This window comes from Cnephaeus nilssonii (genome assembly GCF_951640355.1).
Source record: "Cnephaeus nilssonii genome assembly, chromosome: 7".
NCBI classification, from domain to species: Eukaryota; Metazoa; Chordata; class Mammalia; order Chiroptera; family Vespertilionidae; genus Cnephaeus; species Cnephaeus nilssonii.
Window position 1 is genome coordinate 81,410,970 of NC_137078.1, and position 23,872 is coordinate 81,434,841.

Below are 23,872 nucleotides of genomic sequence, written 5' to 3' on the forward strand. Positions count from 1 at the left end.
ATTATGGGGGTGCCAGAAGAAGAGAGAGAGCAAGATACTGAAAACCTATTTGAAGAAATAATGACTGAAAACTTCCCCCATCTGGTGAAAGAAATAGACTTACAAGTCCAGGAAGCACAGAGAACCCCAAACAAAAGGAATCCAAAGAGGACCACACCAAGACACATCATAATTAAAATGCCAAGAGCAAAAGACAAAGAGAGAATATTAAAAGCAGCAAGAGAAAAACAGTTAATTACCTACAAGGGAGCACCCATACGATTGTCAGCTGATTTCTCAACAGAAACTATGCAGGCCACATGGGAGTGGCAAGAAATATTCAAAGTGATGAATAGCAGGAACCTACAACCAAGATTACTCTACCCAGCAAAGCTATCATTCAGAATTGAAGGGCAGATAAAGAGCTTCACAGATAAGAAAAAGCTAAAGGAGTTCATCACCGCCAAGCCAGTATTATATGAAACTAGAAACCCGTTGCACGAAGTTTCGTGCAATAGACTTTCACCTGGCTGCCGGCAGCAGTTTTCTGCCAGCACCAGTTTTCCTCTGGCCACCCGCTGATCAGAGCGCCTCCCGCCAGCGCGATCGGCTATCCCGAGAGGAACTCCGATCCGGGAGGTGCTCCGATCGGCGGGTGGCCAGAGGAAAACTGGTGCTGGCGGAAAACTGCTGCCAGCAGCCACGCAATCGGCCACCACCAGCGTCTTCCGCCGGCCCCATGGGTCCTTCCGCAGCGTTGGCCTAACGGCCGGTGGGAGGAGCGGGAGTCGGGGACTCGCGAGTCCCCGCCCCCCGCTCCTACCGCCAGCCAATCGGCCACCCTGAGTCCCGCCCCCCGCGCCTCCAGCCGGCCCAATCGTGGGCGTAGCGGAGTGATGCAATTTGCATATTGCCTTTTTATTATGTAGGACTAGCGTTCCCGTTGCAGGAAAAATCCTGCAATAGGGTTTCCTGCTGCACTCTACCCCACCCTGCCTGCTCTCCTCCCTTGTCCCCCGCCCCGCGATCTCCGCCAGCCCCCTTGCTTTTCTAAATTCTCCGCCAGCCCGCTCTCCTTCCTTCTTCCCCGGCCCCGCCTTCTCTGCCAACCCGCCTGCTTTTCCCTTCTCCCCCGGCCCGCCTTCTCCGCCAGCCCGCTCTCCTTCCTTCTCCCCCGGCCCCGCCTCCGCTGCTTCCTTCTCCCCTGGCCCCGCCTCCGCTGCTTCCTTCTCTCCTGGCCCCGCCTCCGCCCCTCCCTTCTCCCCCGGCCCCGCCCCTTCTCCCCTGGCCCCGCCCCTTCTCCCCCGGCCCCGCCTGCTCAACTTCCTTCTCCCCCAGCCCCGCCTCCGCTCCTCCCTTCTCCTCTTCCCCCGCCCCCCGCTTGCTTGCTTCTCTGCAGCTTTGCTCCCTTCTGCAGCTCTTGGCTTCTTTCTACGCTGTCGCGATATGCAAATTAGCCGCCATATTTGTTGGGATAATTTGCATATTCGTCCTGATTGGTTGGTGGGCGTGGCTTGGCTGGTGGGCGTGGCTTGGGCGTAGTGAAGGTGCGGTCAATTTGCATATTTGTCTATTATTAGATTAGATGCTGAAAGGTATTCTTTAATAAGAGGAAGAAGAAGAAAAAGGTAAAGATAAAAATTATGAACAACAAATGCATATCTATCAACAAGTGAATCTAAAAATCAAGTGAATAAAAAATCTGATGAACAGAAAATCTGCTGAATATAATAGAATCAGGGGCATAGAAAGGGAGTGGACTGACAATCCTCCGGGGGAAAGGGGTGTGGGGGGTGCAGGAAGAGACTGGACAAAAATCATACACCTATGGATGAGGACAGTGAGGGGGTGGGTAAGGGCAGGGGATGGGGTGGGAACCGGGTGGAGGGGAGCTATGGGGGAAAAAAGAGGAACAATTGTAATAATCTGAACAATAAAGATTTAATAAAAAAATATAGCTAACAATGAATGAATTCTTTCCATGTGCAAGATACTGTGCTCATTTAATTCTTGCAACAATCCTGTGAGGAATGTACTAATGGAGATGATTCCTACATTGCAACTCAGGGAACTGGCAACCATCAGTCTACCTTCCCTCACTGAAGTTTTGTCCTTTCTAGAATTTCATATAAATGAAAGCATGTATGATATTGTCCTTTATGTCTTCTGCCCCCCTCCAGGTAGCATGTTTTTGAGATTCATCCATGTTATTGGTATGATCAGTCTTTTTTCATTTTAGCCTTTCTAGTGTTTTTTTGTAGTGGTATTTCATGATGGTTGTAATTTGCATTTCCTTAATTACTAATGTTATTAAGCATCTTTGCATGTATTTTAGTTGCTACTTTTTGATGAGGTCACATTTATTAATTTTTTCCTCTATGGCTTGTGCTTTTTGTGTTCTATCTAAGAAATCTTTACCTAACCTAAGTTCACAAATCTTTACCCAACCCAAGAATTTATCTTCTTTTTACTGGGTATCTCTCTATTGTTGATTTCAAGTTCAAGTCCATTGTGGTCAAAACATATTTTGTGTGGTTTCAATCCTTTTAAATTTATCGAGATTGGGGTTATGGTCCAACATATTACCTATCTTGATGATGTTCCATGTGCACTTAAAAAATACTATATTCTGTTCTTAATAGAAGGAGAATTGTATAAATGTTAATTGGGTCAGGTTGCTCGATAATGTTGTTAAAGGCTTTTATATCCTTACTAGAGGCCCAGTGAATGAAATTCCTGCATGGATAGGGTTCCTAGGCCTGGCCAGCGATCAGGGCTGATCTGTGGGGTGACTGGCAGGGCAATTGGGGGGGCCCCTGCTGGCACTCACCTTGGCTGGCCTGGGGCCTGCGGGCTGGGGGCAGCTCCTGCATTGAGCATCTGCCCCCTGGTGGTCAGCGCATGTTATAGCGATTGGTCATTCCACTGTTCGGTCGATTTGCATGTTAGGCTTTTATTATATAGAATAACTTTTTGGTTTATTTGTTCTATCAGTTACTGAAAGAAGACAATTGAAATATTCAGCTGTAACTATAGATTTATCTGTGTCTTCCTTGTTTTAAAAAAATACCCAGAATTCAACAGTAAATTTTAAAGATCTTATTGGTGTTATTTAACGATTCATGAGTGGGACAGCATCCGATCCAGCAGTCAGAAAGGAGCTTGGAAGAACTGTACAAAACGAAAGACTTTTATAGGAAGAAGGGAGTGGGAACAAAGAAGTGATTCTAGGCAAAAAAGCAGGTTGGTTATTGCAGCTTACGTACCTTTAGGCAAAGGTGGGGAACCTTTTTACTGCCAAGGGCCATTTGGATATTTATAACAACATTACAAGGCCATACAACATTATCAACTTAAAAATTAGCCTGCTATATTTGGTCAAACGGTTATTTATTAATTTTATTTTTTTTGTTTTTGTTGCTATTTTATTTTTTAATTATTTTTATTTTATTTTATTTATTTGTTTTTAGTCAAACATTTAATTAACTTACCCCTAATGCCTTGGCAGGGCCAGACCAAATGGTTTCACGGCCTTACACAGCCTGCGGGCCAAACCTTCCCCACCTCTGCTTTAGGGGAAAGCAGCCGTCTATCAGGTTGATTACTTAAGTAGTGCTGATCGGGCGATTCCTGATTGACTGGTTAAAGATTCCATTTCTGAGAGAGCTGAAATTGTAAGTTTTGGTTTGGTGATGTATGTCAGCATAAGTGACTCCATTTTAGGTCTGTTGTCTTGTTTTTAATAGTTGTGTCAGCTTTTGCTTCATGTATTTTGAGACTCTATCACTAGGTGCATGCATACCCACTTAGGATCCCTCTATATCCAGGAATTAGAGATGTCCCTCTTATCCATGGTCACATTCCTTGTTCTAAAGTGTATCTTGTCTGATAGTCATATGGCCACTCAACTATCTGTATTTGCATGGTATATTTTTTTCCATCCTTTTTACTTTTATTTTTAAATAGACTTAGGTTTGTGTTTGTTTTTTTTACAAAGGAGTTTTAGGTTCATAGCAAAATTGAGCAGAAAGCACAGAGAGCTCCCATATATCCCCTGCCTCCTTCCCTACCGCCCACTCCACCAACAATATACAACACCAGAGTGGTACATTTGTTACAGTCGATGGACCTACATTGATACATCATCATCACCCAAGTGTGTAGTTCACATTAGGGTTCATTCTTGGTGTTGCACATTCTATGGGTTTTGACAATTGTATAAGGGCATATGCCCTACGAAGAGCAAAAAGAAAAAGTTCCTGGGTTGCAGAAGGGTTCCCCTTGAGTAAGGGCATATGCCCACCATTATAATATTATAGGAAATAGTAGGAAATAGTTTCATTGCCCTAAAATCATCTGTGCTATGCCTCCTCATTCCTCTCGCCTCCCTAATCTCTGGCAACCATTGTTTTTTTAAAAAATATATTTTATTGATTTTTTACAGAGAGGAAGGGAGAGGGATAGAGAGTTAGAAACATCAATGAGAGAGAAACATCAATCAGCCACCTCCTGCACACCCTCCTGCACAACCAAGGCACATGCCTTTGACCGGAATCAAACCTGGGACCCTTCAGTCCACAGGCCAACGCTCTATCCACTGAGCCAAACCAGTTAGGGCTGTTTCTTTTCTTTCTTTCTTTTTTTTTTAATGTCTCTATAATTTTGCCTTTTCCAGAATGTCATAAAGTTGGAATCATACAGTATGTAGCCTTTTCAGGTTGGCTTCTTTTACTAACCAATATGCATTTAAGAGTCCTCCATGTCTTTCTTTTTTTAAAAAAATTATTTATTGTTGAAAGTATTACATATGTCTCCTTTCCCCCTCCTCCATGTCTTTTCATGGATTTATAGCTTTATTCTTTTTAGTGCTGAATAATACTCCATTGTCCGAATGTACCACAGTTTATTTACCCATTCATTTACTGAAGGATATTTCAGTTGTCTCCAAGTTTTGGAAATGACGAATAAAGCTGCTGTAAACATTTGAGTGCACATTTTTGTGAGGCCTTACTTTTCAACTCCTTTGAATACAGCAAAGGAAGTAGTAAGAGGGGACATCCTTGCCTTGTTCCTAATCTTAGTGGGAAATCTACTTTCTCACCATTAAGTCTGGTGTTAGCTATTGTTTTTCCTTTTTGTAGATATTCTTTATCAGGTTGAGAAAGTTACCCTATATTCTGAGTTTACAGAGAGTTTTTATCATGAATGGGTGTTGGACTTTGTCAAATGCTTTCTTTGCATTTATTGATATGATTATGAGAGAAAAATGGGCAAAAAACATACAGAAGAAACACAAGTACTGAGGAAGTATATGTTAAAATGCTAGCCGCACTAAAAATCAATGCTTATGCACTGAAAGGTGATCCCATATTTTTACCTGCTTACTAATGAATAAACAAAGGAATTTAAAAATTTTAATAATGCTGTATGGGTGCCTTGACATGGGCACTTTGGTACAGTGCTATTGAATGCACAAGTAACTTTTTCTGGGAAGCCTCTTGTAATTCATATCAAAAACAATCCTGAGCAATGAATATAGTGAGCCCCTTCCTCCTTCTTCAAAGCCTGGGAGGATGCTGTCCCTCTGCTGAGATGCTCTTCCCACCTCTGCCCTGGATCCTTCCTCCTCACCTTTCAGGTGCTGAAACTCACATCCTCAAGGCAGCCTTCCACAAACTACCCTCTTGATTAGATCCTCTTTTTAAAAAAATAATATATTTTATTGATTTTTTACAGAGAGGAAGGGAGAGGGATAAAGAATTAGAAACATCGATCAGAGAGAAACATCGGTCAGCTGCCTCCTACTGGGTATGTGCCCACAACCAAGGTACATGCCCTTGACTGGAATCAAACCTGGGACCTTTGAGTCTGCAGGCCGACGCTCTATCCACTGAGCCAAACCGGTTAGGGCTACATCCTCTTTTTATAGCCTTAACCATCAACCAGCATTCCTGGGGCCACTTGGGGGAAGAAGGCTGAGGGTCTCACCATTCAGTATGTGAACTTTCAGTCCATTTCTCTATGGTGTGTCCACCCTCTACTGTACAGGGCATTTCCCAGGGAAGAAGCTTCGAGCCCTCCACAGGGCAGGGGAAGGTGGTCACCTCGCGGCTCAGAATTGGAGGAGGGGATCCATGGGCTACTCTCAGTCAGCTCTTCTGTTCTCACCTCCACCCTCTCTCCCACTCTCAGAGGCAGTTGGTGCCTTCACTTCTTGTAATTGACTTGTGCTTTTCTGTATTTCTGAATCACCCACAATGAGTTACTTTCACAATCAGAAAAAAAGCCCCTAACTTTTTTAAATTTAAAATTTCATACCTTTTGACCCAGTAATTTTACTTCTTGGAATGTTTGTCTTTTAAGGAAATAGGCAATCTGGAAAACATTTATGTACAGGCATCCGCACCCTAGTATAATTTGTAATAGAGGAAAATTAGTTGCAAACAATCTAAAAATTCAATATCAGGATTATGGCTAAGTACACAATGATAAAGTCATTAAGTGGTGTTTCCAAAGATTTATGACACGAGGGAAAAGTTTATAATTTAATGTAAAATGAAAAAAGCAGAATATGAAATTATAGGTACACCTTTACTCAGATTTTATTTAAAAATATGTATGGAGGAGGGTGGAAGGAATTAGTTCTGGATATTAACTGTTGTTACCCCTGGGGGGTAGGATCTCATTGTCTACAATGATTATGCATTACCTTTATAATCTGAATAAAAACTTCTATATATATGCAAAAGAGAAGAAAATGGAAAAGTTAATGTAATCCTAGGTTGCATTAATAAAGGTAGAAGTTAAAATATAAATGGATTAAATGCTCAAATCAAAAGATATAGGGTAGCTGAATGGATAAGAAAGCATGTCCTATATATCTGCTCTCTACAAGCGACCTACTTCAGGACAAGATACACACAGACGGAAAGTGAAAGGATAGAAAAAAAATATTCCATGTAAATGGAAATGAAAAAAAAAGCGGAGGTAGCAATATTTATATCTGACAAAATAGACCTCAAAACAAAGGTCATAAAAGAGACAAAGAAGGTCACTACATAATACTAAAGGGATGGAGCCCACAAGAGGCTATAACCTTTGTAAACATATATGCACCCAACATAGGAGCACCTAAATATATATAAAAAATCTTGGTGGACACTAAGGGACAGACATAGTCATATATATATATATATATATATATATATATATATATATATATATATATTAAGTCTTTTTAATTTCTTAAAGATTTTTTAATGTAATCTTTTTCTTTTATTTATTTATTTTTTATTGTTTAAAGTATTATATATAGTAGTACATATATCTCCTTTCCCCACCCCCCCCCATTGACCTTCCCCCAGCCTCCCCTACCCCCTGTCGCATGCCCTCATCCCACCCCCCCAGTGTCTTGTGTCCGTTGGTTGTGCTTATATGCATGCATACAAGTCCTTTGGTTGATCTCTTTCCCCTCCTCCCCTAATCCTTTTCTTTTTAAAAATTATTTTATTGATTTCAGAGAGGAAGGAAGAGGGAGAGAGAGATAGAAACATCAATGATGAGAGAGAATCATTGATTGGCTGCCTCCTTCCTGCATGCTCCCCACTGGGACTGAGCCCGCAACCTGCATGTTCCCTTGACCGGAATCGAACTCGAGACCCTTCAGTCTGCATGCCAACACTCTATCCACTGAGAAAAACAAGCTAGGGCTATAGTAGAGGATTTTAACATCCCACTGTCATCAATGGATAGATCTTCCAGACAAAAATAATCAACAAGGCAATAGCAACTTTAAATAACACATTTCATCCCAAAGCAGCATGTGTCCATGGAACATTCTCAAAGATAGACCACATGTTAGGACACAAAATAAGTCTTAACAAATTTAAGAAGATTGAAATCATATTAAGCATCTTCTTGGACTACAGTGGTATGAAACTAAAAATTAACTACAATAAAAAACCGAGAAACACTTAAACACATGGAGGCTAAATAGCACGTTATTAAACAATGAATGGGTTACCAGTGAGATCAAGGAAGAAATAAAAATTACTTGGAAACAAACGAAAATGAACACACAACAACCCAAAATCTATGGGACACAGCAAAAGCAGTCTAGAGAGGGAAGTTCATAGCATAATGCTTACCTCAAGAAACAAGAAAAATCTCAAATAAACAACCTAACCTTACACTTAAAAGAACTATAAAAACAACAACAAACAAAGCCCAGAGTAAGTAGAAGGAAGGAAATAATAAATATCAGAGTGGAAATAAATGACATGGAAACTAAAACACAGTATAAACGATCAATGAAAAAAGAACCCCAAAACTGGTTCTTTGAAAAGACAAACACGCTTGATGAACCTTTAACCAGATTCATCAAGGAAATAAGAGGACCCAAATAAATGAAATCAGAAATGAAAGAGGAGAAGTGACAACTGACACACAAAAATACAAAGGATTGCAAGAAAATATATGAACAACTATATGCCAACAAATTGGAAAACCTGGGTGAAATGGATAAATTCCTAGAAGCATATAATCTTCCAAAACTGAATCAGGAAGAATAAAAAAGCCCAGAATAGACCAACTACAACTAATGAAATTGAAGTAGTAAAACAAACAAAAATTGCCAGCAAACAAAAGTTTGGACCAGATGGCTTCACAGGCAAATTTTACCAAACATTCAAAGAACTACCACCTATCCTCCTCAAACTATTCCAAAAAATTCAAGAGGAGGGAAGATTTCCAAGCTCTTTTTATGAAGCCGGCATTATACTAAGTCGGAACCCAGATAAAAACACTGCAAAGAAAGAAAATTATAGGCCAGTATTCCTAATAAACATAAATGCTAAAATCTTCAGCAAAATATTAGTGAGCCAGATCTAGCAATATATTAAAAAGATCATGCACCATGGTCAAGTGGGATTTGTTCTGGGAATGCAAGGTTGGTACAATATTTGCAAATCAATAAATGTGATACATCACATAAACAAAATGAAGGATAAAAACCACATGATCATATCAATAGATGCAGAACAAGCATTTTATAAAATCCGGTACTTATTTATGATATAAACTCTCAGCAAAGTGGGAACAGAGGGATCATACCTCAACATAATAAAGGCCATATATGACAAACCCACAATCAACCTCATACTCAATGGGCACAAACTAAAAGTGTTTCCCTTAAGATAGGGAACAAGACAGAGATGTCTAGTTTTACCATTTTTATTAAACATAGTACTGGAAGACCTAGCCACAGCCATCAGACAAGAAGAAAACATAAAAGGCATCCAAATTGGAAAGGAGGAAGTAAAACTGTCATTATTCTCAGATGACATGATATTGTACATAGAAAACCTTAAAGGCTCCACCAAAAATAACACAACCTAATAGATCTAATAAATAAATTTGGCAAAGTAGCAGGATACAAAATTAATATTCAGAAATTGGTGGCATTTGTATACACCAATAATGAACTGTCAGAAAGAGAAATTAAGAAAACCCCATTTACTATTGCAACAACAAAAAAATAAGGTACCTAGAAATAAATTTAAACAAAGAGGTAAAAGACCTGTACTCAGAAAATTATAGGCTATTGAAGAAGAAATTGAGGAAGATACAAATACGTGAAAGCATATATTGTGTTCATGGATTGGAAGAATTAAAATCATTAAAATATCCATATTACCCAAAGCACTATATAGAATCAATGCAATTCCAATGGCATATTTCACAGGTCTAGAACAAATATTCGAAAAATGTATGGAATCCAAAAAGACCAAAAATAGCCTCAGCAACCTTGAAAAAGAAGACAAAGTTGGGGGGATCATAATACCAGACAGATATCAAACTATACTACAAAGCCACTGTAATTAAAACAGCATGATGCTGGCATAAGAACAGGCATATTGATCAATAGAACAGAACAGAGAACCCAGAAATAAACCCAAGCCATTAAGCTCAATTAATATTTGACAAAAGAGGCAAAAGCATACAATGGGGTAAAGTCTCTTCAGTAAATGGTGTTGGGAAAATTGGACAGGCATATGCAAAAAACTGCAACTAGACCACCAATTTATACCATATACGAGAATAAACTCAAAATGAATAAAAGACTTAAATGTAAGTGCAAAACCATAAAAATCCTGGAAAAAAATAGGCAGTAAATTCTCAGACATTTCACATAGCAATAGTTTTGCTGATATCTAGTAGTATCTCCTTGGTTAAGGGAGACAAAGGAAAAAATAAACAAATGGGACTACATCAAACTAAAAAGCTTTTGTACAGCAAAAGAAAGCATTAACAAAGAAAAGGGATCCACTGTATGGCAGAACATATTTGCCAATGATATATCTGATAAGGGGTTAATTTCCAAAATATATAAAGAACTTATACAACTCAACACCAGAAAGACAAACAAGCCAATGAAAAAATGGGCAAAGGACTTGAATAGACACTTCTCTAGAGAGGACATATAGATGGCCAATAGACATATGAAAAAGTGCTCAATGTCACTAATCATCAGAGAGCGGCAAATTAAAACCACAATGAGCCCTAGCTGGTTTGGCTCAGTGGATACAGCATAGGCCTGCAGACTGAAGCATTCCGGGTTTGATTCCAAACAAGGGCACATGCCCGGGTTGCGGATCCGATCCCCAGTGGACCGCAGGAGGCAGCTGATGAATGATTCTCATCATGGATGTTTCTATCTCCCTCTCCCTCTCCCTTCCTCTCTGAAATCAATAAAAATATATTTAAAAAACACTCCACAATGAGATATTATTTCATACTTGCCAGAATGGCTATTATCAACAAATCAACAAACAACAAGTGCTGGTGAGGATGTGAAGAAAAGGGAACCCTTGTGCACTATTGGTAGGAATGCAGACGGTGCAGCTACTGTGAAAAACAGTATGGAGTTTCCTCAAAAAATTAAAAATGAAACTGCTTTGACCCAGTGATCCCACTTCTAGCCATATGTCCTAAGAAACTGGAAACACCAATTTGAAAGAATATATTCACCCCTACATTCATTATAGCATTATTTAAAATAGCCAAGATCTGAAAACAGCCCAAGTGCCCATCAGCAGATGAGTGGGTAATGAAAGCTGTGGTACATTTACACAATGGAATACTATGCACCTCTGAAAAAGAAGGAAATTTTACCTTTTTGCAATTGCTTGGATGCACCTGGAGATTATTGTTCTAAGTAAGATAAACCAGTCAGAGAAAGACAAATACCATATGATCTCACTTATATGTGGAATCTAATGAATAAAATAAACGGATGGGCAAAATAGAAACAGAGGCTTGGATACATGGAACAGATTGACAGCTGTCAGAGGGGAGCGCTGGATGTAGAAGGTGAAGGGGTTAACCAAAAAACATATCCTATATAATAAAAGCGTAATATGCTATTAGTCTGACCAATTGGTTGACTATTCTATTGACCACTCGACCAGTTGCTATGACGCTCACTGACCACCAGGGGGAAGGTGCTCCGACCGGTTGGTTAGTTGCTGCTGGGGTCCTGCCCATCGGGACTGGGCAAGAGGGCCAAACACGCCCTGGAGCCCTCCTGCAGTCCCTCCCCAGCCAGCTGGACCCAATAGGCCCCGATCGGGACTGATCGCTGGCCAGGCCGAGGGACCCCACCCGTGCATACTAGTAAATTCATGCATCGAGCCTCTAGTACACATATAACACATAGACACAGACAACAGTGTGGTGATAGCCAGAGGGAGCGAGGGTTGGGGCTAGGTGGATGTGAGCAAAGGGAGGAAAAATGGGGACAGAAAGAGACTTTGCTTGGGGTGATGGGCACACGATGCAGTGTGTAGATTATGTTTTATTGAGTTGTACACTTAAAACCTATATGGTTTTGCAAACCAATGTCACCCCAATAAATTCAATAAAACAATAAAGGTAGAAGTTTTGAGGCAAGAGGTGATAATCTGGATTCTGATCACTTGGAGTATCATGTCTAGCACCCAGAGGAGGGTGACACATGTTAAGAGGAAAGTAGACAAGCTGCAGGTTTGCCAGAGACTTCTGCAAACCAGAGTCAGCCGGAGGAGTAGGAGAAGCACAGGCCCAGGACAGGAGAAGCACAGGCCCAGTGGCTGCAGTGTTTATATGGAAAGAGCAGAGCACCTGAGCCTCGTATGGCCCTTGAGGTCAGAGCCAGGGCTGGTGGGAGAAGCTGGAAGGTGGAGACAGAAGTTCCAACAGTCCTGGGGTGGATTCCTTTTCCTGCAAACGTCAGTGGCCATGCTGAGCCCAATGTGAAAAGGAAATGAAGGAACCCCAGTCAAGGCCCCAGAGGTCACTGTGAGAAGCATGAGGTCAGCAACCTAGTGGTCAGTGAGCCAGCATGTTCAATTGGGAAGTTTTTTTTTCTTCTTCTTCTAATACATTTTTTGTTAATTTCAGAGAGGAAGGGAGAGGGAGAGAAAGAAACATCAGTGATGAGAGAGAATCACTGATTGGCTGACTCCTGTGGCCCCCCCCCCAACACGGGGGATCGAACCCGCAATCTGGGCATGTGCCCTCACCGGGAGTTGAACTGTGACCTCCCAGTTCATAGGTCAAAGCTCAACCACACCGGCCAGGCTGGGAAGAAGTTTTGCCATCACTCAGCCGAACCACTGTCTACTTTGTTTATGCATGCCCATGACATTCACATGCTCCCATGGGTCCCAGATAAGATGACTTGGGGTTATGCAGAATCCCCAGTGCATTCCACATAACCCCAGACCCCTTTTTTTTCTTACTCAGGAAGGCAATGTGGAACTCAAGTGACTGGGATATATCCTATTATAGAAACAATCTTGAATCTGTTTTAATTCATGGAAAATAGCACATCACCTGTGAGCTTCAGATCAATGATGGTGACAAGTTCCTCCATGCAATGCTCCTCATACCTACCAGCCATATACCTGTGTCTCACCCAACACTTATATTTCACGACAGGGAAAATGAGGCCCAGAGAGGGGAAAGGACCACAGTCAAGTGACTCTGAAGGATGTGTTCAAGGAGTCAACCTCCTATGGCTCCCCCTGTGACTGAGAGTTGCCTGTACCCCACTTCGATTTTGGTAGTGTGAAGGATAGGCTGGTGGGAGGACAAAGAAGGAAGAAGTGAGATGTGAACCTTCTGTGTTTCATCCAGGCCACATCTACAGGGAGATGCCTGAGTCCAGTATATACTTAATGTTGTCCTTGGCCTCCCCCAACAAGTGCTTGGAGGTGAGGTGGGGCTGGTAGGGTGGTAGTATAGTTGAATTGTCTACCCCCAAAAGGTATGCTGAAGTCTCAACCACCAGTACCTCCCAATGACCTTATTTAGAAATAGGGTCTTTACAGAGGTGATCAAGTTGAAATGAAGTCATTAGGGTGGCCCTAATCCAATATGATTAGTGTCTTTATAAAAAGAAGTTTAGCCCTAGCTGGTTTGGCTCAGTGAATAGAGCGTCAGCCTGCAGACTGAAGGGTCCCTGGTTTGATTCCGGTCAAGGGCACATGCGTGGGTCATGGGCTCAATCCCCAGTAGGGAGCATGCAGAGGGCAGCCGATCAATGATTCTCTCTCATCATTGATGTTTCTGTCTCTCCCTTTCCCCTCCTCTCTGAAATCAATAAAAATATATCTAAAAATAAATAAATAAAATAAAATAAAATAAAAAGAAGTTTAGCCTGGCCGGTTGGCTCAGTGGTTGAGCGTCGACCTATGAACCAGGAGGTCACAGTTTGATTCCTGGTCAGGGCACATGCCCGGGTTGCGACTCGATCCCTAGTATGGGGCATGCAGGAGGCAGCCGATCAATGATTCTCTCTCATCATTGATGTTTCTAGTTCTCTCTCCCTCTCTGAAATCAATAAAAATATATTTATCAATCAAATAAAAAGAAGTTTACACATAGAGACAGACCCATGCACAGGGACAATGTGTGAAGAGGAAGGCAGAGAAGGGGGAGATGCTTCTGTAAACCAAGGAACGCCAGCCACCCACCAGAAGCTAAAGGCATGGAACAGATTCTCTCTCACAGCTCTCGGGAGGAACCAAACCTGCCCACACCTCGATCTCGACCTTCCAGCCTCCCGAACTGTGAGAGAATAAGTATCTGTTTTTGAAGGCCCTAGTCTGTGTTATAACAGCGCTAGGAAATGAACACAGGTGGGATGAGGCTTACAGCCACTCCTCACTGGATCTTCTCCCTACAGCACTGCCCCCACACCATTCTGTGTGGTCCTCTAACCCCAATACACTATCGTTGCCCTTAAACACCCCTCCCCCCCCGCAGCCCCAGCCCATTTGCTCTTGTGTTTGCATTGGCACCAGCTTAGGTCTCAACCCTAGCCTTGCCAAAAGTCTGTACGTGGGCCCTTCACTGACCACAGCCCCAACAAGGCCTCTCACCCTGGCTGGGGACCAATCCTTTAGAAGAGGACTTCAGCCTCCTGGATCATGCCCTTCCAATGAGTGAATAGCCTACTTTCTGCCCAGTCTCACTCCATACCTTATCATAAATAGCCAAAGTGAATGCAGGGCTAGGCCCATGGGGAATGAAAGTGTCTCCCTAGTGACTCTTAGAGATTCACTGGGGAGTTGAAATAGACATACTCAGCAGTGGTCCAGATTCCTGAGAGGTAGAGATCATCACTGGAGACTGGCTAGAGAAGTCATGGAGGGCTTCCTGGAGAAAGAACCTATGATGGCCTTGCTGGAGAGGGTGAGCTGAATTTTATCGCATGCGTTCTAGGAGCCAGGCATACGCATATACTTTCTCTTATTTTTATTTCTTGTCACTTTTAACACAGGTGATGTTATCTAAATTTTATAGATGAGAAAATGAAGACTCAGAGAAGTGAAATGATTGACCTAAGACCACATGGTTTTGTACATGTTAGAGGCATTGTTTAAATTGAGGACCCTCTGAAGTCACGGCTCATCTTACTCTTTCTTCTGCATCCAGGCTCTGCCTTTTCCAGGGTCCAGTAGTGTTTAAAGGACTGATGAAGTTTAGAAGTACATGAGAAGAGGTACTCCAGGTTGTCAAAGAAGCAGGGTGGGGACATACTGGATGAGTCTGGGGAGACAGGAGAACACTGGGCTATTGGATCTCAGGGATTCAGAGGGAACCATGGGGACTGAAGCTGGACGAGTAAGAGAGCTGGTAATTTATCAGGCTGAGCATTCAGACTTGAAGGTTAAGTAGTGAGTGACTGAGTTCTGGGGTGAGGGATACAGAGCTGGTGTTTTGGAGACCTATCTCTGTTTTAATTTATTTCAGAGAGGAAGGGAGAAGAAGAGAGAGATAGAAACATGAATGATGAGAGAGAATCGTCCATCGGCTGCCTTCTGCACGCCCCACACTGGGAATCGAGCCCACAACCTGGGCATGTGCCCTGACCAGGAATTGAAATGTGACCTCCTGGTTCATGGGTCGAAGCTCAACCACTGGGCCACAGCAGCTGGGCTTGGAGACCTATTTTGATGGGCAAGGGGCCAAGTTGCCAACTTGCTGTAAAGGCTCTTAAGGGGAAGCATGTGACCATGTGAGATGGACCCCCGTTCCCTCCTCCAACCCCAGCCCCAGATCTCCCTGGGTAGGGAGAACGGCCAGCTTGCTTCCACGGGCCACTACCTGAGCGCTCCCTCTACCTGGGTCATCCTAGAGGGCTCACCAGGCCCTAAGCACCTCTCACAACTGCCTGACCCTTCCCCTCCTCCATGCCTTTGCACAAATTTTTTTCTCTGCCTGAATACTCAGTGTCTTCTTCTCCTCCTCGGCGAACTCCTATTCACCCATCAAGATCCAGTTCAATTGTTCATTTTCTCCTGCAACATTTGTGACTTAGAGGCCCCTCCACAATCCCTCCCACCTTTCTCAGTTGCCATTGTCTGTTCTTACTGAGTGAGTTTTAGGTGCTGGGGGAGGGGGGGTGGGCGGTGGGTCATGATACAGGCCTTTGAGTTGCTCCTTTTGGTGGGTAGAAAGGGCCACGGTTGGAGGGGCAAGTGATCTAAACCCACCTCCCCGAATACCAAGGGGCCCAGGATGAGGTGGGATAGGGTGCATTTGAGCTGGACTGTGAAGGGCTCAGCTGGCCGGCAGCGTTGGGAGCAGGGTGTGTGTGTTCAGTTAGGAAGCACACTGAAGGGGGGGGGGTGGAGTGGCTGGGGCACTCTCTGGCCATGGGGCAGGCTGAGGACAGACACTGCTCTGGCTTGAGGGGCTGAGGCAGAGGATGATGCCTGAGGCATTCCAAAAGGCAGAATGTTTAGGACTCAGGGCTGCTAGAGGCAGGGTGCATGAGTTGGAAGGTGAAAGGTGCTCGCTGGAGTTGGGGTTGCAGAGGCCAAAGACAGATTATCCAGGACAGAAAAGAAAAGAAAGCCTGGGGAAAGCAAGGCCACCCCTCAGCTCCCACCCGGATGCACCTCCCGACAGCATCAATACACACACCTAGCTTGTGACCAAGTTCTGTTTATTTTAGAAGCATAAACAGTGGAACTAGGAAGGAGTGATGAGAACAAGACCCCAGCCTCCCTGACAGGCTCTGTGTATGTGTAATCCAGGCCAACCCAGCAGCCTGGTCCAGGCTCTTCCTGCGAGGAGAGGGTATCGAGGACAACCTGGGTGGAGGAGAAAGTTCCATGACGGTGGGGGTGGAGTAACTTGGCGTCGGGTCCCTCTGAACAAAGTGAAAAAGGCCAGAGGGCCGAAGCCTTTGGTCAGGAGCACCCCGAGCTGGCTCTGTCTGTGCCTGCGGCAAAGCCAGGCTCTGGAGGGGAAACCATGAGGTGTCGTCTGGTCACTAGGAAGGCCCCAGGTGTCCAAGAACAACCGATAGTGAGGCCCCACGGCCAGCAAGCACCCGCTTCCCCTGCCCTAGTCATCTCTGCAGAGCCTTCAAGGAGGGGGCACCCAAGGCAGCCAGACTTCCCAGGCCTCGCTGTTGGGTGACATAAGCCCCAGGTTCCTACAAATACTGTTTCTTAGAGGCATGGCTGCTGGGGTATTTCTGGCTACTCTCGGGGTACGGGTCCAGGAAGGGGGGTGGCCTAGAAGCAGCCAGCCTCTCCTCTGTGGTCAGGTTGGCCCAGTTCTGCTCACTGGATGAGAGCCCGCTGTAGACGGGGCATGGCTCGGATGAGGGCTCCTTGCCCATGGGGAGGTAGAAGACCTGGTTAGCGTAGGGCTCCGGGGTGGTGCCCTGAGCTCGGGGGGCATTCTGGCCCTGCTGGGCCTTTAGTCTCCTGGTGAGGTAGCGGTACAGCAGGTGCACCAGCTCCAGCAGGTTGAGCAGCAGGGAGATGAAGCCGACCACCTGCATGAAGATGATAAAGATAGTCTTCTCGGTGGGGCGAGAGACATAGCAGTCCACCGAGTGGGGGCAGGGTGAGCGGTGGCACACATACACGGGTGCCATGGTCCAGCCGTAGAGACGCCACTGGCCGTACAGGAAGCCTGCCTCGAGTATGCTCTTGCAGATCACACTGACCACGTAGGTGCCCATCAGCGCCCCTCGGATCCGCATGCGGCCATCTTCGGCCACCGAGATCTTGGCCATCTGACGCTCTATGGCTGCCAACGTCCTTTCCACGCATGGGTCCTTGTGCGGCAGTGCCCGCAGCTCCTCCTCCTTCTGCCGCAGCCGCTCCTCACGCCGAGACAGGTGAATGACGTGGGCCAGGTAGATGAGCGTGGGCGTGCTGACAAAGAGGAACTGCAGCACCCAGTAGCGGATGTGGGAGATGGGGAAGGCCTTGTCGTAGCAGACGTTGGTGCAGCCCGGCTGGGCCGTATTGCACTGGAAATCCGACTGCTCGTCACCCCACACGGACTCACCGGCCAGGCCCAGGATGAGGATGCGGAAGATGAAGAGCACTGTCAGCCAGATCTTGCCCACCACAGTGGAGTGCTGCTGGACCTGGTCCAGCAACTTTTCCAGGAAGCCCCAGTCACCCATGGCTCCTGGGCTTCTGTCTGCAGGGAGACAGAAAACACTGGTTTTTAGCACAAAGCCTGGTCAGCAGGGCATCCTTCTCCGCTGGCCTAGCAACAAGCCTGCAGCGGGGCGGGCCAGGCCCTTTCATCTACAGGGAAACTGAGGCTCAGGGCGGGGACGGGACTGGCCTGAGGGCTCACACCCAGCAGGGTGGTCAGGACTAAAAGCAGATCTTTGGATGATGGCTGCTAAGCTCTGGCAAAGGTCCCGTCTAGTCACACATCCGGGTCCCTCTTGTTCCCAGCCGGAGTCCCAGGATGACCACAGCCCCAAAAAAGATTCAGCTCAAGTTGAGGCTCCTGAGCCTCTGGGAGCGGAGAATCTGGGGAACGTATCCAAGGTCACACAGCTGTGCCATGTCCCTCGTCCCTTCTGTCCAGGACAGGCTGTCCCCAGACCGTGGGAGGGGGTGGTGGTGCTATCTTCAGCTTCTCAGGGTGCCCAAAGCCTCGGGTCCCCACTCCCTTCCTCTGATCTCATTCTAACTTTTGAGTTTGTGGCAGGAGGGGTGTTAGACAGCATCCTGCATGAGCTCCACCTGCCAGCAATCCGGACCTGCACTTAAGTATGGACGCTTGATCCTGCCCCCTTCCTCCATCCCAAGACACCCCCCCCCCCCAACACACACACACACACACACACACACACACACACACACACACACACACACGCTGTTGCTGCCAAATTGTCATAGCAGGATAGCAGGGGAGTGGCACAGGCCACACAGTTCCCAGAACATCTTGGGGCAGGGGAGGCAGGGGAAGGAGGAGCAAAGGAACCAGACCTGGGTTCCAATCCCGACTCCCTCTTACAAACTGAGACCTCGCTTATGGGACAAGCTCTTAGCACCTCTCTTGTAAAATGGAAATAATAATAGTCCTGTCTCCTGCGGTTATAAGGGTCCAATGAAAGGAGAGAGGAACCTTGCTTAGCACAAAGCCTGGCCACGGGCAGACTGGATGAGCGCCGCTGTGGTGGTTGGTACCCCACCTCCCTCACTCCTCCCACTGCGCAGCAACCCCCAGCCCCCAAGCGCAACTCACCGCCTGCCTGCCAGGCGGCCCAGGTGCTGGTGGGGACGCGCGGTGGCCGAGCGGCGCCCGGGAGCCCTGCTGGGACCTCGCCTAGAGGCCGGGGCGCCTTAAATAGCGCCGAGGGGCGGGGCAGGAAACGGGGCGGGAGGGCGGCGGGCGGTTTCTCAGCGCCGGGGGATGGGACGGGAGGTGCGGACTCTCCCACCCGACTCTCCTGGAAGGGGCTGGGGAGATGGCGCTGGGGTTGGGGGCGAAGGGGCTCTCTCCTCCTCCAGCTAGCGGTATTCCAGGCGTTATCTCTCGCGGCCGCAGTTTCTTTGGTGATGGGACAGGAGGTCTCCGACGCGAAGTTTTTCAGGGCGGGTGAAGCGGGGGAATTTGAAAGTATTACAGCAAGAACTTGCTGATCCCCGCAACTGGCCCGAGGGGGGTGTGAGGGTGGGCAGATGGGGATGGGGAGGGGGGAGTGTGGAGGAGACTGTTCTAAGATGTGATTGGTGCCAGATCCTATACCTAGATGCCAGACGCCACCCAAGGGAGACAGCTTCTCCTAAATCCGCGTCTCCCCCGCCCCAGACCCATCGACCCCTCCCCTGTGCTCCACACCCGCTGGTTCCAGGAACAGGCTGGTGCCCTGCCCCCACAAACATGCCAGTGTCAGGCATTTCCCCCTTGTGTGGGGTGGGGCATGCCCAGCGCCCGGATCCGTCCTGACCTGTCCGATATGACAGTTTAGCACCTGCCGTGAGGGCTGGAGGATGCCCACATCCTCCTTCCCACATGACGTGCCTCCTCTGAGTAATGTAGTTCCCATAATAAACTCTTGCTGTAATTAATGCTGGAGTTGTAAGCCTCTTCAGGCGCTGAGCCTGGGAAATGTTATGTCACAGGGCCTCCAGGGAAGGGCCTTCCCCCCACTCTGGGGCCTATTGTCCTTGGTGAGAAGAAGGGAGACCACGCATTTGTTATGCAGCCATGGTGCCCCCCCCCCCCCCCCCCCCCACTGGGCCAGGACAGGCAATAAAGGCTCACGAGGACATGGGGAACCACAGCACCCTCCCTAGAGTCTGTGATGGAGCCTGCGTCTCAACCGAGCCTGTATCCTTGCAGACTTCCCAAACATCCCCACTACACAACCAAAAGTCACCAAAACGCCCATGCACCACTGGGGAAGGGGGACTTTCTGGACCTTTAGCTTGGATCCCATCTTCATGGCGCTAAATGGGAGGGTGGGACAGCCAGAGCCCGCCATCGCTCATTCCGGCTTCACCCTGTTGCTGAATATTAATGAGGGTCTGCTGTGGCTTGGAGCAAGAGATTCGACCCTAATCAGCCAGACGTGGCCTCTGGCCACCGGCTCTCACACTAGCTGGAGCAGGAGGTGGGAAGGGAGCATATCAGCTCTTGGGATAACAGTAAAATGGGAAGTGTGCACAGTTCTCCTGAGAAGGACAGGGGGACTCACAGGGGACTTGGTTAGAAACCTTTCCTGGAGGAGACTGCATTAGCCAGGTTGGGAGTGGGGGTGAGGGTGGGGTGGAGGAAGAGCATCCTAGGCAGAAGGAACAGAAAGAGCAAAGGCCCAGGGACCTGGCGCTGCCAGGTCCTGAGACCTTGGCCACAGTCTCCAGAGTGCTGGCCTTGGTGGGTGGAAGCAGTAGAGACCTTGCTGTGGACTCCTTGCCCTGAGGCATGTTGCGCAAACCCCCGTGCCTCAGTTTCTTCCTCTGCATAAGGAGGATAATAATAATACTGTGCAGGGTTGATAGGCGATCCAGTGAAAGCACATAGCAATTATTGATACAGAGAACATTTTCAAGTTGAGTGGTGGCTAAAATCATGTGACAAAATGGATCTGTGGGTTGGTTGGTCTTAGTGGGAGCTGTGGACCAAAAAAATTAGGGGTTCTATGGAAAGTAACTGTTAGATCACCAGAGCAAGGACAATGGGCCAGGTACAGAAACTCGCCAGGGTAGAAAGCTCCATATGCCTAGCAAGGGGCAAAACTGGGAAAACAAGAAATTTGTCCCCAGGATCACCTATCCTCTCCTAGCAGATCACTGGTCATGTGGTTTGGACCCCCTGATCTTTCATATTGCTGGTCTGGCGGTTTAGACCCCCCTGACCTTTTCTTCCTTAAAGATAGGCCTCAGTTGTATTTCAGCTCCAGGCCCAGAAAAGCAGCAAAACCAGACAAGTGATGTCGTGGCTGCCTCAGGACCAGCTACACTGACTAATGACCCCCTGCCCTGGCATTGACCAATCCGAGGAGACCATGACCCTGAAAGAGCACACCTGGGAAGCTGATGAATATTCTATTGAGACCCTCTCCTGGGACCTCCCCTAAGATTGCACTATATCTTCTCTACAAATATTAATAATTTAAATCATGTGCATGGTCTTCATGTATTTGCTGTATGTTATATGTGTTTTCTGCCTCCAGATGGCACCACTAGGGTATAATGTTTTATTGGCCTACAAAGATTAAATACTTATATAAATTAAATAGGATCCTATGGTCTAGACAAAATATTTAATATTAAAACCAGTTTAAGTTTAATTAATAACCTTTAAAGTTATTACCATAATATATACATTTGTTTTACCTAGATTTATAATATAACTAGAGGCCCAGGGGCGAGGGGAGGGGTGGTCCCTCAGCCCCATCTGCACCCTCTTGCATTATGAGATCCCTCAGGGGATGTCTGCCTGCCAGCTCAGGCCCTAAGCAGGCAGGTGGACATCCCTGGAGGGGTCCTTAGTGCTGCAGCGGAGGCGGGAGAGGCTCCTGCCACTGCTGCTGCGCTTGCCAGCTGTGAGCCCCGCTTCTGGCTGAACGGTGCTCCTGCTGTGGGAGTGCACTGACCACTAGGGGGCAGTTCCTACATTGGGTGTCTGCCCCCTGGTGGTCAGTGTGCATCATAGCGACCGGTTGTTCCACTGTTCGGTTGATTTGCATATTAGGGTTTTATTATATAGGATCTTTTGGTTAAATATATTTGACAACCTTGCTAAAGTTTAAATTTCTTTCTTATTTTGTTTTGTTAATCCTGTGAGGGTATTTTTCTATTGAGTTTTAGAGAGAGTGGAAGGGAGGGGGAGAGACAGAGAGAAAGAAGCATGAAGTAAGACACATCTATTGGTTGCCTCCTGCACGCCCCATCAAGGTCAGGGGATTGAGCTTGCAACTGAGGTATGTGTCCTTGACCGGAATTGAACCCATGACCCTACAGTCCATGGGCCAACACTCTATCCACTGAGCCAAACCGGCTAGGGCCCAAAGTTTAAATTTCAAAAGACTTTCTTTTTTTTTTTTTTAATAGAGAAATGACTTTGAGTTATTACAATGGGCCCTGAATTACCTCAAGGATTCATTCTCTCTCCTAAGTTTCTAAACTAATTAGGACTATTTAATATACTTGAAAAGTTACATGGGAAGCTTTGTCAAATAAAAATTAGTAATATTAAATATGTTTTGTTTGAATACACTTTTTATTAAAATGAATAAAAATTTCAGTCTGCTCCAGGAAGGAACTTGTAAAGATTCAGAGCTGAGTTCAAACAGGAAATTCTCAGGAGTAACAGGTATCTTGTTGGTGACACTGGACCAGCATTTGGCAGTAGAACTCCAGATATTTGTGATCCACACACTGGGGTGTTTATGAATTGTCTACAGTGCTCCATGCATACTTCCAAGAGCCATGTGATTTGTTTTAAAATCTTGCAAGTTGTTTGTTCTTTATGTATTATAAAACTCTATATTAAACCTAAGAATATAAACTTTATATTGTTCTCTTATGTCATTTCATAATAATTATTATTTATCAGAAAATTATTATCTTGGAATATTATATCCTACAAAATGGCAAGGTTCTTTGTCAATTGTTTTATGGTCAAATCTATAACCATGCCACTTAAATATGTCATTTACAGGCCATCATCGTTTTGCTCTGATGCATTTACAAATATGTTAGTTAAGTCTTTGAAAAGATTCATAACAAGGATACTGGCTTACTCTAAATTACTAAGAGGTCATCTCTTTAAAGTAAGTAAAATATAGAACTCTAAAGAATGACTGAAAACATAAAATACTGGCAAATAATCAGGACAAACAAAAGATTAGTTACATGGAAAGCTTTCTGTCTTTCAGATCTAAGAAAGCTTGTTTTTATTTCCCTAGAACAATTTGGTAAATTATATCTTCACTAGAGGCCCGATGCACAAAGATTCATGCAAGAATGGGCCTTCCTTCCCCTGGCTGCCAGCACCGCATTCGCTCCAGCCGGAGCCGCCTTTCTGCCTTCCCACTCAGCTCCTATGTATGCAAATTAACCTATCATCTTTGTTGGGTTAATTTGCATACTCACTCCCGATTGGCTAGTGGGTGTCCAGAAAGTATGGTCAATTTGCATCTTTCTCTTTTATTAGTGTAGATTAGCAATATGGAAGCTTTTCTATTTTTCTCCCTATTTTATCACTCCAGAATTTGTCAATTCTTAATGAATGAGTCATGGCAATATGTTTCTTTGCATAAATTCAATAAGACCAGTTTTCAGTTGTGGTTTTATTAATCAAGACTTTGACTGGGATGTCATATCTGAAAAATATGTGCCTGGACTCTGGCTGTCACCAGAAAGTTTTAAGGAATGAAGATTGACTTTGAAACCAATAAGAGCCCGTTGGAGAAAGCCTGGTACCTTGTTTGGTCCTTGGTTCACAACAATCTTTCCAGGTAAGGAACGAAGGTTGCTTTCCTGAGAGATGGCAAGGAAGGAACCTTAAGACATCAATAGGGACCTTAAGAACTAAAGGAATTCACCCAAGTCTATAAATATTGCAG

The 23,872-nt window shown here is 45.5% G+C and overlaps 1 protein-coding gene across 1 annotated transcript; it reads right to left on the minus strand.

The window, feature by feature from the left end:
• Nucleotides 1-16,440: 16,440 nt before the first annotated feature.
• Nucleotides 16,441-19,126, minus strand: GJA4 (gap junction protein alpha 4). The gene is made up of 2 exons (XM_079778031.1): nucleotides 19,042-19,126; nucleotides 16,441-17,976 (listed from the first exon to the last, which is right to left on the minus strand). The coding sequence occupies exon 2, from the start codon at nucleotides 17,957-17,959 to the stop codon at nucleotides 16,970-16,972; it is 990 nt and encodes a 329-aa protein (XP_079634157.1). The 5' UTR covers nucleotides 17,960-17,976; nucleotides 19,042-19,126; the 3' UTR covers nucleotides 16,441-16,969.
• Nucleotides 19,127-23,872: the final 4,746 nt, after the last annotated feature.

Excerpts from the sequence above, each read along its gene's own strand:
- GJA4 (XM_079778031.1), bottom strand. The coding sequence starts at position 17,959 with ATGGGTGACTGGGGCTTCCTGGAAAAGTTGCTGGACCAGGTCCAGCAG.